The 14,779-nt window shown below is 42.3% G+C and overlaps 1 protein-coding gene across 4 annotated transcripts in view; it reads right to left on the bottom strand.

Moving 5' to 3' along the window:
- LOC148037217 (DHBP synthase RibB-like alpha/beta domain-containing protein) overlaps positions 1–12,478 on the bottom strand; it is a 74,814-nt gene extending 62,336 nt beyond the window's left edge. Inside the window, exon 1 of one of the 4 annotated variants that reach the window (XM_087676156.1) lies at positions 11,965–12,478. In XM_087676156.1, coding sequence (XP_087532282.1) covers positions 11,965–12,186 — 222 coding nt within the window. In that variant the 5' untranslated portion in view covers positions 12,187–12,478. The remainder of the gene's footprint in view (positions 1–11,964) is intronic. The other 3 variants (XM_087676153.1, XM_087676155.1, XM_087676154.1) reach the window with 3 other exon arrangements.
- Positions 12,479–14,779: the final 2,301 nt, after the last annotated feature.

Below are 14,779 nucleotides of genomic sequence, written 5' to 3' on the forward strand. Positions count from 1 at the left end.
TGCCCGTAAAATCGTTGGGTGGTGCTGTGTCATGAGGACATGTGTTTTTCAAATTTTTAATCACATGATTAAGTAGATGTTGCACATGTGAGGTGCAATTGGGGTTAAAGTAAATTTACAAGTCCGAGACCCGAAGAAATCATGGGATGTCAAAGGCAAAGGTTGCTATAAGTTATGCCGCAAAGATACTTGGTAGTATCTAGTGTCAATTATTGGTATAGGTCATTCATTTGCCCATAAGTGTCAATTGGTGACACTAGAGAAGTGGCGTTTAATGGTACCTAAAGTCAATCTGATGGTCAAAGATAGCGCAGAGACACTCGAGAATGAAAGTTGCCCGGCCACTTTAATTATTGGCCAGTAAGATGGAGAGCTTCTCCTCCCCGGTCCCTCACCCTCACACACTCACTCCCTCACACTCTCACACTCCCTCTCTCAAGCACAAGCTCAAGCAAGCAACAAGAAGAAGAAGAAGAAGAAGAGGAGACCCACTTTTGGCCACACACAAGAATGAGCTTCTCATTCACTTTTCAACTTTATATACAAAACCCTAAATCCCTTTTGGGCGGTCATCCCCTTATCCCCTTATTAGATTAATTGTCAGTATTTAAAGACTGAAAATTGATATTAATTATGAAAAATATTAAAAAAACCATTTGGAAAGGCTATCACTTGTCAAAAATGCCTATGCAAAACTGAAAAACGTCTTTAGAGGCTGGAGAGAAGCATTTTTATAAATTCAGCCTGCAAGAGAGAGAGAGAGAGAGAGAAGGGGGGGGGGGGGGGGGGGGGGGGGGAGGGGAAGAGGCTACTAGTCTGATTTGCAACCATCGGAGGACCTTCTGAGGCAGCTAAGGGCAGAAGAAGACCAATCAACAATAGGCGACAGCATCTACAGGCTGTTGAGACAGGGCGGCAGCAATAAATGACTGATTTTCTTCGGTTCTTTGCATCTACATATTGTTGTGGCAGGGCAACAGCTGCATTTGACTGATTTTCAGTCATTCTTTGAGACAAAACTCTAAATTTTCTCTCTCTAACGCTTTCCCTCTCATCTCCCAACCATTTTACAACCTTGCTCCGAAGATCTCAGCATTTGGACCCTTGGAGACTGAGAAATTTCAGATTTCTCACCTGTAAACCCTAATCTGAGCAGAAATTAGGGTTTAGCAACAGCCTTGGGAAGTGTGCCAAAATTGGAAGCTCCAAGACTTGGATTCAACAGGGCTGAAGCTATTTTTAGCCTATTCAAGTGGAAGGGCCAACAAATAATTGAATTTGGGGCATTTTCAATCTCCATCAAAGCGGGTCAAGGCCAATTGATTGCCCGAATCAAGGGGCAAATCAGGTTAAAGACTTGCGGGCATACAGACAGGGAACGCCCGTTCCGGCACATAGGAACGGATTAACGCGTTCCGGGAGGTACCAGCCCAGGAAACGCTGGCAAAACGTTTCCTCCTGTTCCCTGCCCCGTTCTCGGCCGTTCCCTGGCCGTTCTCGCCCGTTTCCTGGCTGTTCCCTGTTTGGAACGGCCGTTCCAACCAATGTAATTTTTTAATTTAAAAAAAACAAGTCGGCAGCCTGCTACTCCCGCCTATTGTCACCCGCTACTCTTCCGCCTGCGTGTCGCCTACCTGCGTCTCGACGTTCCGCCTGTCGTCCGCTCCCGCTAGTCGCCCGCCTGTCGCCTACGTGGAGAGTCACCCCTGTCGCCTCCATGAAGAGTCGCCCGCCTGTCGACTGCTGCTCCACGCGCCCGCCTATCGCCTGCCGCTCCACGCGCCCGCCTGCTCCTACTCCGCGTGCTCCCGCTCCACCTCCCGCTCCCGCTCCTGCTCCTGCTCCTGCTCCTGCCCCGCCTGCTCCTACTCCTCCGCCTGCTCTCGTTTCACTCACCTGCAGGCTGCTCCGCCTGCCACACCTACCTCACCAAGGCCGTGGGCATGCCTACTTCTGCCCACCGGACTCTCCCACCTGCCTCTGAGTCTCCTGCCTACGTCGCGTACGGCACACGGTACAATTTGGTTGAAATTTTTGCAATTTCACTGAACTTCGACGCATGGATGTTAAAATGTTGGCTGCAAATTTTTGTAATTTCATTGAAGTTTATTGACTATTTGTCACTTCTATATAGATGGCAACATTGACATCTATGGGATCTTCATCATCCTCAACAGATACTTCGTCAACAACTGGACGAAGTCGAAGCACTACTTCGTCATGGTGGGATGAGTAGATGAAGGGGTGCCATTGAGAGGTGGAGGGGCTCGCCCTTGGAAATGCAAACTTTGCCCTTATGCTCGCACTAGTGGGGCTGATAAAGTGAGAGCCCATCTTCTACATGAGGGGAAAGAGGTGCGTTTTTGCACCAATGTATCAATTGAGAAAATGCAGGAGTTACTTGACCGCATAGCCACTTCTATGGGGAATTCACATGCCAAGAGGACGCCAAATATAGCAGTGGATCCAACAACATGGACTCCAAGGCCAGCAGGGCATGGTGCTTCATGCAGAAGACCACCAGGATTAGTGGCTACGTAGCCTTCTCGTGGGCCATCAATGGCAACAGGTCGTGGTGTTAAACAGAGTTCATTGCACACTTCATGGGAACCAAAGAAAAAAGAGGAAACAGATGCAGCAGTGGCACGCTTTTTTTACCATGACCATATTGCATTCAAATCAGCCATGTCACCTTATTTTTTAAATATGGTGACAAAGATTGCAGAGTATGGACCCACATATAAGCCCCCTTCATCAGAAACTATCAGGACTACATTGCTTCAAAAGGAGAAAGTAGCCATAGAGATTGCAACAGCAAATATTCGCAATCAATGGGCAAGAAATGGAGTGACATTGATAGCAGATGGATGGAGTGACACACGCCATAGGTCCATACATGGTGGTGTTGCATATTCTCGTGGAGATGTATACTTCATTGGTAGTCATGATGCTTCAGAGACTGGAAAGAGTGCAGATGTATTGGCATCCGAGTGGTGCGAGGCAGTGCAGGCTGTTGGGGCAGAAAATGTAGTGCAGTTTGTGGTAGATGGTGAACCTACAAACAGGGCAGCAGGAAACATTTTAATGGCAATGTATCCACATATCACCTTTAGTCCGTGCATGGCGCATTGCTTGAATAACTTGTTGAAGGATATTGGGGACTTGCCATGGATTGCATCTCTTGTTGCAAAAGGCAACAAGATTATCACATTTATATGTAACTTGTTGAAGGATATTGGGGACTTGCCATGGATTGCATCTCTTGTTGCGAAAGGCAACAAGATTATCACATTTATATGTAATCATCAGTACTTGCATGCTGAGTTTCGCAAGAGAAGTGACAAAGAACTTCTTAAATACTCGGATACATGATTTGCATATAACTTTCTTATGCTTGGTCGATTGCACTATTGCAAAGGTGCAATTAGGGAGCTATTTGCTAGTGATGAGTATGAAAATTGGACTGGGGCTGCCACTGCTACTGCTGTGTTATGTAATGCATATGTTTCTGATAGAGATTTTTGGGATGAGGTTAATCGCACCAACCAAATGGTTGATCCTATTATGCACATGTTGAGGCTTGCAGATGGCATGGATCCATGCATTGGGAAGATCTATGAAGGTATGGATCGCATGATTGAGAGGTTGGAGAGTTTGGAACCAAATGCAGATAGGTATGAGCAGATCAAGGAGTTATGCATCAGCAGATGGAATGCGTATGACTCTCCTATGCATGCTGCAGCATATGTGCTTGATCCTGAGTTTCAAGGAAAGATGCAAGAAAGAGACCTTGAGGTGGTCAAGGCTTGGAACACATTGCTTGCAAGGCTTTATCCCAGCCGTGAAATGCAACGCAAAATTAAAAATCAGCTCTCTGTATATCGGCAAACATTAGGGATGTTTGGTACAGAGGATGCACTAGAGGACAGGACAAATATTGGGGCTGCTTTATGGTGGGAGGACTACGGGGCAGAAGCTCCAGAGTTGCAGAGTTTGGCTATTCGTATTCTTAGCCAAACAATTAGCTCTTCTTGTTTAGAGCAACTATGGAGCTCATTCAATCACATTCACTCAAAGAAGAGAAATCGTCTTGGTACAATGAAGACGAATGACCTAGTTTATGTGAGCTCCAATCTTCACTTGCTAGCTCGTACATCAGTTGCAAAGGCTGATTCTTTTATATGTTGGGAAAAAGATGACGATGATGATGATGGTGATGATGATGGGCAGGATATTGTTCAACAGGATGAGCATTCAGGCACAGTGGAGCCATCTTCCATGAATCAGAGCACTTAGTAGCTAGCCTTTTGGAACTTTAGAGTATTGACTTGGAAATTGGAGCTCTTATAACTTGGAACTTTACTATTTAGGCTTTAAAGTTTAGTACATATTTTGTGTTTTTGCAATGCACACTTGTTGCCAGTTGGACTTATACAACATTGTTGATTAGAATGTTGAATTATGAATGCGACAATCCATTGCTGGTTACAATGTTTTGAATCTTTATTATTATTGAAACTTGATTATTATGTCTCTAGAGTCTAATTTCATAAATTATGGTTGATATGATCTCTCTCTCTCTCTCTCTCTCTCTCTCTCTCTCTCTCTCTCTCTCTCTATATATATATATATATATATATATATATATCTATATCTATATATATATATATATATATATATATATATATATATATATATATATATATATGTGTGTGTGTGTGTGTGTGTGTGTGTGTGTGTGTGTGTGTCCCGTTCCCTCACTTTGGACGTTCCCCCCGTTCTAGGGGGTCCCGTTCCCCGTTCCTGGTAACTATGCTTGCGGGTGATTTTGAACAGCAAGGGGAGTTGGAATACTGAAAGGGATTGGGAGAATCCCATTGTAAATCAACTTCTTCTTCAATAAAGCTAAAGAAATACCGAAAGGGGCGCTAATTTTGGGGCCAATTGGGCGTGCGTTGTCCAAGATCAGTAGGTAAATTTGTATTTTCAGTTTTGCATTAATTGTTTGCTACTGTAATTAAGTTGTAATTAGGGATTTACCACCCATCCACGAAAGGAAGGCTCGTTACATGATTCCATTGCCGAGATGCCATCAAATCCTTTGAGTTGGTGGGCCTGTGGTACTTGATTGCAACTTGGGACTATTGCATTATTGCTGAAATTGTTCTCAGCAATGAATTACAGCAAGCATGTCTTCACATGGTGATACGGGATCAAGTGGAGAGGATACATTGCTCCTTGGTCAATCACGTGCTGAAGGGGGAAATGCAATAACTGATGTTGGGCATGGTTCTCAGCACGGACAACATGCTGAAAATGTAGGAAATGACCCAAATGTTGGCACTTCAATGCATAAAGAGAGTGATGACCAGCAAGGGGCTGAAGAATTTGATGATAGCTTCAAGGATCAAATGTGTACAGCAACAAATCTTTTTGCTAAATTGGCAAAGGATCCCCAATTTACTCAATTCTTGAATGCCCCAAAGAAGGACAGCAAAGGCAAAGAGAAGAAAACACCTTCTATAGCTTTGGGACAGCCACAAGAACCGAAGGAAATGCCTAAGCCTTCTTTAGAAGAGCCCGAAATGCTTGATGAGCACAAATAGTTGGTATCCATGGGGCAGCAAGTGCAAATGCATGGCCAACTTGGTAGTGCCAATCCATGGGAACATGGACAACAAGGCAATTATACACATGCAAGCATGGGACAGCATGGATACTTTGGTGGTACCATTTTTCATGCTATGATTGGACACGCACCGCATACAGGAATGTATGGCACAAATCCCTATGGTATGCAGCAGCCAATGCATGGCTCACAACACCCAATGTATCCGGGTAATGCAAGTGGAATGTCTAATCCCATGTACGGCAGCATAAGCATGATGCTTGGGGCACAAAGCAGGCCATATGGATATGTATCGGTTCCCCCAGGGACTGTTGGAGCACAAGGATTTGGTGTTGGTCATGTAGGTGCTTCAGATAGTACTGGTTTTTATGCAAATACAGCCAATGCACCCTTTTTGCTGCAGCCCATTTATGATAACTTGACTCCCATAGGTCCATCGGAGGACTATGATGAAGGTGGCAAAAGGCGTGAAGTTTGAGCCTTTCAGTGGTGCACAAGATAGGCTGAAAGCACTTGTTTTTATTCAGCAGTTTGATGCAGCCTATTCTGGAGGCAACTTCATAGAGGCATCTAAGATACGCAAGGCAACCACATTTTTTAAGGGAAATGCATTGCAGTGGTGGTCTACACTTCTTATTCAAAGGAAGTCACCTACCACTTGGGTCCAGTTCAAGCAAATGTTTGCTTCAAATTGGTTGACAAGTACCTTTGAAGTAGACATTATGACAACTTGGAATCAGTTGAATTCTAAAGATTGCAAGAGCTTGGATCTGTATAATAAGAAGTTTTGGGATGCATTGCTGCCAATTACTTCTTATCGCATAGTACCCCTCCATGAGCAGGTGGAGAAGTATATTTGTGGTTTGCCAAAGGGTATTCAGGATTTTTGTATTAAGTCCATTGTTTCCAACATGTCTCAGCTTATAGAAATTGCTACTACAGCCGACACATTGCTGTGTGGAAAGGATGCAGGATTCCACGATGATGAATCCAAGTCACATGTCAAAAAGGCAAAGGCTGAGAAAAAGGGTAAATCTCAAAATAAAGCTGAAAATCAGGGCAGATCTGAAAAATAGGGCACAAAAGAGGAATAGATTGTAGAGAAAGCATGGGAAAAGTGATGCATGTGGTAACAGCATTGGGGCTGTTCTTATGCAAGACGGCCAAGTTGTGGCTTATGAGAGCTGAATTCTCCACGGTGTAGAAAAGAATTACCTGTGTGTATGGCCTTTTCACCCAAAATTGTCTGAGCTTAAATTCTTACAAAAAATAATTCAAATCCCGAGGATGGAACCATGCAACCGGTCTATGACTCACATAAAGTGGTAGTTCCTTCAATTAACACCTGGACTTTACATACACACACATAAACAGAGACCTCTCTCCCTCGCTCAACACCAGATTGGCCCCGAAGACCGGTGCCCCTCTCAGTATTTCTTTATCAATTAAAAGATAGAAAATTACAAAAATTGTGATGTTCCAAAATACATAACCTGTGAACAATTGGTTTTCATCTCTTCTAAGTAAATCCCAGCTGCATAGGAACAGTACAGCATGTCCAGATCAACATCCCTTACTGTCCAACATGTGCAGAATTCACTCTTCTGACAGTCCAGCACACTATTCTTACTGTTCAGCATTTGCAGAGTTCACTGTTCTTATTCAGCATGAGCAGAGTTCACTGTTCTTACGATTCAGTATGAGCAGAGTTCACTGTCCTTATTCAGCATGAGCAGAGTTCACTGTCCTTACGATTCAGCGTGTGCAGAGTTCACTGTCCTTATTCAGCATGAACAAAGTTCACTGTTCTTACAATTCAGCGTGTGCAGAGTTCACTGTTCTCATTCAGCATGAGCAGAGTTCATTGTTGTTACGATTCAGCATGTGCAGAGTTCACTATCTTTATTCAGCATGAGCAGAGTTCACTGTCCGTACGATTCAACATGTGCAGAGAAAACACAGAATTGTACCTTCGATGGAATCAATCCATCATGCAAAGCATTTCTTCTGAGAATAGAGAGAGAGGTGATCAGAGGGAGCAAGCTCTATCTCCGTGCTTGAGTCAGAGACGTAGAAGTACTCTCCATGGCTGGTTTTCTTGTAGCAATCTGCCCTCAGCTCCTCCAAACTTCATTCTCCCCTCTGCCCCTTATGTCTATTACGTTTTTTTTTTTTGCTCTCTCTCTCTCTCTTTTGGGAATTTGTGCCACATGGCATACATGTAACAATTTTCCCGTTTAAACCTTTCAGTCTAAAATTCTCCATAATCGGTGCAAAATTTAACCTCAGCAAAGACCAGAGAATTAATCCTCGTGTAAAAATGAAGACAATGATGCGAACAGATTCTGGGGTCCAAAAATAGTAACTCCCTAAATTTTAGGGATGGTGACCCCTGCATTCCTCAAGTTGTTCTGTGCAACTTTTATCATTGCGACCACATCAAAAGTGTAATGTGGCTCAATTACAGTGACTTTTATTCCCTGAGCATTCTCACATGTGCATCTTCTATCTTGGCCAGGCTCATTGTCCTGCACCATCTCCAGTGGCTAAGCACACAGTCCCAAACCACTGGCATTCTATTCTTCAATGCCGATTCAATATGGAACTGGTCCTAAGGCTCAAGCAAACAATTAGTCCAATTTGTCCCAATGGCTGCATCTTCTGGCCATGCAAAGATCCCGCTTATTCCAAGAGAACTCTAGGGGTAAAAGCAATAGCAACAAAAGAAAAGAAAAATAAAATATTTATATAAGTAAATAAGAAAAGCAACTGTAAAAAGTATCACCACCTGGTGACAGCCCATCCCTGATGAAGGTCTCGACGGCCCTGCAATATCATCAGATTTATGCGCAACATCTGAAGAGAGAAATTCATGCATACCTTCATTGAGTAGCTTCTCTTGAAGGGCAATCCTTCGATCAAGCTCCCTAATATTCTTTCATCTAAAAGCCATGATCACATGATATTCTTCAGTGGACAGCTTGTATAGCTTTTCTTCTGTGGTCAAAAGTGTCTTTCACCATGTTAGAACTTTGTGGAGCAAGCTGATCTGCCCATTCTTGCTCGGTTCTCAGCATAGTTAGTTTTGGAGACTGAATTGGTGTTGTTGTATTTGAAGTCATTTGAAACTACTGTTGTTCTTGCTTCTGCAAAGAGCTTTCAAATCAAAGACCTAGGTTTCTCAAAGAGTACCAAGCTCTGATACCATGTAAAAAAATACCCTGACACAGAAACGCAAATAACAATCGTACGACAAAGCACAATTTGATAAAAGAACACACTTAGGGTTAGGATAACTCAAAGACAATGAACACAATAAATAAATGAAATGATAGGACTACTAAATATATATTGCTCATGCAGTAAACACACTATGCAGTGAATGAATACTAAACCTCGAACTCTTGTATCTCAAGGATCAGAGCAAGGGTAATGAGCTGGAGAGTGTGTAGTACTCCGAACAGATCCCGAATCGCAGTAAGGCAGCCTTCGGATGTCAAACACCAACAAACGCAGTCAAAGAAGGCTGGATCTCATCCACAAAACAGTACAGGAGAGAGAAATACTAAAAACGCAAGCTGCAAGAGAGAAAATAGCAAACGCAGGTAGTGGAGAGAAAATCTGTTGTGACTGGCTGAGGAGAGAGAAAACTGTTAAACACAGCTGTGAGGAGAGAGAAAATGGTGGCGATAGCAGACAAGAGAGAGAAAATTGCAGTGACAGCAATCAGGAGTGAGAAAACTGCAGTGACAACAGTCAAGAGTGAGAAAATTGTGCTCACGGCAGCTGGGGCCTGCAAACGCAACAGTATGCTGCTGTGGCAGGCTGTATGACAACTGTGCAGGTGATCAACCGTAGTTGACTTGGCTAGAAACAGCAGCAAACAGAAGGTGGAGGCTGGAAACAGGCGTCAAACTGTAAATGACAGCAATGGACAAACGAGACTGCGATGTCCTCCGCGAGAGGGGTGTGGGCAACAAGCTGAAAACATCTAAAACCTACAAAAACGAGATTAAGATAGAATGGAGGACAACACACCTATTTATAGAAAGTTTGGGCCCTCCCAAGTGGGTTTGTGATTATGGATACAGACACTCTCTAGGAACGCATTTCTTTTTAAGTAAACAAAGTTACTTCATTAATTAAGCATGTTTTGGGACTGTTTAAGTGAAGCTAATACATTTTTTTAGCTCAACAATTACCTCTATCAACTCCCCTTCACAAAATGGAGTTGTAAAGCGTAGAAGCCAAACCATCGTGAACATGGCACGCTCTATGCTGTTCACAACAGAGCTCCTTGAGCACCTTGGTCGAGGCTATTAATAATTCAATGTACATCCTCAACCGATGTCCGACTGTGACTATCCCTCAGAGGACTCCATATGAGGCATCCTTTGGCTCTCGACCTGTAGTTTTCCACTTTAGAGTTTGGGAATCATGCTTACACACACGCCCCTAATAACAAAATAGGCAAGTTCACTTCCTGAGCTGATCTCTTGATTTTTGTCAGATACTCCTCTGAAGCGAAAGCCTATTGTTTGTTCAATCCTCGGACAAACAAGGTGATCATTAGAAGAGATGTAGTGTTTAATGAGAGGGACGTTCTACAGTTTTCGATGCTAGATTCCAGGCCCTTTCCTCACATTATTCCTTCAGAGATAGTATCTTCTAAGCCGGATCTACTATCTGCTTATGACCCACCTGCAGATTCTTCAGCTTACTGGTACCAATAGACCATATACGATTCGGAGATCCTTCCACCAAATTCCACTTCAAAGAGCCCTAGAAGATTTGCCCGGCTTGCACTTTAGGCATCATTTGTGTCATCGTTTACAACTGATTATATAGCAAAAGGAGCTAGAGAGTATTGACCGAAATGAGACTCGGACCTTGGTAGATCGTTCGAGCCACAAGAAAGTCATTGGGATGAAGTGGATTTTTAGGACTAAGCTAAAAGCTTATGGGACTTTAAACAAGTACAAGACTCACCTCGTGGTGCAATGGTTTCGACAGAAGCAAGGTACTGACTAAGAAGAGACCTTTGCTCCTACTACGCAGTTGACCTCCCTTCATTAGTTGGATGCGCTAGCCACTCACCACAGTTGGCCTATCCATCAAATGGACGTCAAAAGTGCCTTTCTGAACGGTTATTTGGAGGAGGAAGTCTATGTGGAGCAACCTCCCAGATTTTCTTCTACTGACCGGAAAGATAAGGTATTTCACCTGTGGAAAGCTCTTTATGAACTGAAGCAAGCACTGTAGTCTTGGTTCCAAAGGATGCATGCGTTCCTTAGGACTCATGGATACTAGTCTATCCCTTATGACCCGAACTCATATGTCCATAGCACTTTAAAGGGGCACTCTAGCACTCTCACGTTATTCATTGAGTTCATTTCAACATTCATTCTCTCATTTCCCTATGTGTATTTTTCTGAGCTTATTTGTTGGTCACGTTCATACTACACACTGTGTTTTCTCTGCAAATCCTAGTGTATCCTCACACATGGGCATTACGAGACAACTGGTTTGACTGGTCACTAACAATAGACAAAAAGAAATGATTGGAAAAGAAAAAACATGATCAAGTGACTTAATCCTAGAACCTTGCTGTGAAGATTATAAGCCCCATCCATCTTGTGAATATTTATTGTATCATGTATAAAAGGCGGCTGAGCTGGGCATGTAACTAACAAATGCCTACTCATTGAGCCATGTAGTCAAGCACTCTGATATTTATCCATAGCCACAGATACTGTGAGCCCTAGTAAAGGTCTGCTTAGACAGGCATGTGGCTGCCTACTGAAACCATGTACTTAAAGCACACTAGTATTTAACCCATAAACAAAGTATAAATATAAATGACATGATTTATATTTGCTAATAAGATATCCATCTGCCAGTCTCTTCCACAGCCCGACAAACCTGGCCCCAAGTTATTTTTCCTCACCCGTCCACCTAACCAGGATACTGAACACAGCCTTGCTGTGTGGTGAATGCTCACTCTCAAACCCCTGAGAGCTAAGGCCGTAGACTAGCCATACGGAGAACTGGTTTTAGATGGTTATGCCACACTTGTACTTCTTTGTAAATTTATTCTGAGTAATATAATTAGCCACACCGTTTTTTCTTTAAAAAAGGATGATCATGCCACTAGGAGGGCTTCAATTTTCATTGGAGCAAATCCAACTGCCAAAGCCCTAGGGTCTACAATTAGATGCCCAAAGAAACAAGATGTAAGGGTCATCTGTATGAGACTCGAATTGCAGAAAGGTACTAATGGCCAAAGAGACTGTATGTAAGGATCACCTATATGGGACTCAAAGTTGCAGAAATACCTTTCTGGGGCTGGAGAATCGATACTTGAGCCTCTTGGGACTGCGCTTGGCCACGCTCTCCACAACAAGCGAGCATCTTCTGCTGCGGTCATGGTTGCTGTTGGGTGTTTTCCTTTGGGTGCAGGGGAGCAGAAGCTTCTGGTTTCTGGTAATTGGCAGAAAGGAGGTATTTATAAGGTTGTGAAAACTAGGGCACTGTCGAAGCGCTCCGTAGCAAACCATTGATTCCTCGCGCAGCTCCTTCTATTGCGCCTGTAGACAAGACATGGAGATAATGACTCCCTCTCTCTCTCAAAAGTTGGCGAATCCTCTTTGTTCATGGGCTGTTAGACCTGACATGTGTCATCGTCCTTCTAATACCCTTTTGATATATCTACCCTTGCCAATGAGCTTGCTCGCCAGCTCTATGTACGTGTCTTCAAATCCTAAGGACAGAGCAAGTTGTAAAATCCCAAGGACAGAGACCAAGTTGTTGTCTGCCTCGTCCATATGCCGGGTCTTGGCACCTAAAGAATCTATCGCATTACAAACCCAACTCCAAGGGACGGTTGTTGTCCAATGTCTACCTCACCCATATGCAAGGTCTTGGCCAGTTTTCAACTGTGTTCAAATCCAAGGGACGGAGTCTGGACGAGTCGTTGTTTGCTTCACCTATATGTGAGATCTTGGCACCTGACAATTATATCACATTACAGAAAATTTATATATCTACTCTCATTGGCAATTACTTTCCTTTTAAGAATACCCTTTTAATATATCTAGTCTCACTAGCAATCACTTTCCTTCACGAGATAATCAAGTCTATGAGTAGGTTAGCAGCACTTTCCATCATGCAGAATCGAGTCTTTAGATGCTTTTATATTGTTTGTGCCATTTGAGAGGCACTACAACCTAAGGTTTGAACTCATGCACACCCATTACACTCGACCTCTACACTAGTCAAGCCACTTGGTTAACGGCCCCATTAGCAATGATCAAGTTCTTGCGTAAATTAGGTTTGGACCAATGCTCATGAAAAACATTTTTCTAAACACCAAAATAACAATAAGTTCACAAATTAATCAATTTTCTTATTCAACATTTATGTGAAATGTCGATTTTTCAATTATCCTTATTTTAAGGGCATTAAAATATCCTAACTATAATGGTAAAATTTCATCCAATACAAGTACATCAAAATGCCAATTTTTGTTAGTAGTAAAACTTCTTCAACTATTGAGAGCAAGACCATCAAGACCTCAAAATGGTTGGGGAAAGGGAGTTAAGCTAAACTACACAAGCCTACCAATTATAGCAAACTATTGAGACTTTGAAATGGTTTGAAAACTATGAAACCTTAGAGAAGACAAGTTGTTGAAGGCAATTTGGAAGTTGGATTTGAAGAGCAAAGATGACTCATCAAAAATGATGAAATTTGCTTTTTAAAGCTATGTAAAATTTAAAGAACTCTATGTATTATTTTAGTTGCCACTCATCCATGAGATGCACTTGTAATTTTCTTATTCATCACTTTACGAACAAAAAGGCATCATATGTTTGTGAAAGTTAAGTGAAAACCAGTCTCACTTCCATACAAAGTGTGATAGCACCTGAGGTTACATTAGAAGACTTGCAATGGATATGGCAATTCTTGGTACCTCTATTTACTTTTGCCCAAACCGTATCCACAATACTCCAATGTGGAATGGAAAAGGTGAGGACTAGTCATAAGTGGAAAAGTGTAGAGAGTGCCCAACCTAAGTGAAACCTTATCCCTAACATATAAAAAATATAAAAGTGAATAGAAAGAACGTTCTCACATGTGCAACTTTTGAGTATATCACCGATATATCTTCTTTGCTACTTGCTTGTTGCTTCCATTACTTGAGAGTGAGGAAAAGAGAGTGAGAATTCTAGGTTGAGTGAGGGGCTAGTGATGATGCACCTCAATTTTCACTCCTTACTTCCATCTCTTCTTCCCTTCTTGCTTCCATAGCTTGAGAGGGTAAGAAATTGAGTGAGAGGGAATGTATGAGGGAGTAAGGGACCAATTTCTCCTTCTTCTTCTCTATGTTTCTCTTACAATGTGGATTTAAGGAAGTTGAGGTGGTAGCTTGAGAATGTACACTTGGATCATGAGACTACGGACAACCATGCATGCATTTTGAACTACAATGTAGAAGAAGGTAAGTAGATGAGTTAACTAGTGTACTCTTGGATCTCTTTGCTTTCTTGTATGCATGAAGAATGAGAGAAAGCTTATATGGTTTGAAGCTCCATTAAGAGCCAAGTGGACGAGATAGTTGAGCCTTAGGTGAGTTGAGCTCTTAAAAGAACAAGAGATGCCCCATTGTTGAGCTCTCATAAAGCCTAACTTTTTTTTTTTTTGATATAAGGATGGAATTGAATCACCGTGAGTGCTCATATATTATCATGTAGTGGATATAAGAAGCACTATTGTACTTAAGAGGGATGGAATGAGGAGGGGCCAATCTCTTGCTTGTTTTCTTTTTAACACCTAAACACATACTACTAGATAGAAAACCAAATTAGTGAGGGATCGGTTTGGAGAATGAATGTAGATTAAATTACCTTAGGTTAAATTGGGTGCCTTTGAAAGAAATTATGAAATAATCTTTTAAAGATCAACTAATCAATCTTGTATATGATATGTTGTGCATTCCAACGCATTGATTACATAAGGTTGGTATGGTTCATGCTTGATCTACTTGAGAGCTTAAAAGGAGGTATGATAGTGGTGTGTGAGTGGATAAGATGATTGTATATGACCATGACTAATGGCCAAAGAGCATGCATGCATGTTTACCAACTTGCA

The sequence above is a fragment of the Lygodium microphyllum genome, chromosome 4 (assembly GCF_053477565.2).
Source record: "Lygodium microphyllum isolate KBCC chromosome 4, Lygodium_microphyllum_v1.1.10, whole genome shotgun sequence".
NCBI lineage: Eukaryota > Viridiplantae > Streptophyta > Polypodiopsida > Schizaeales > Lygodiaceae > Lygodium > Lygodium microphyllum.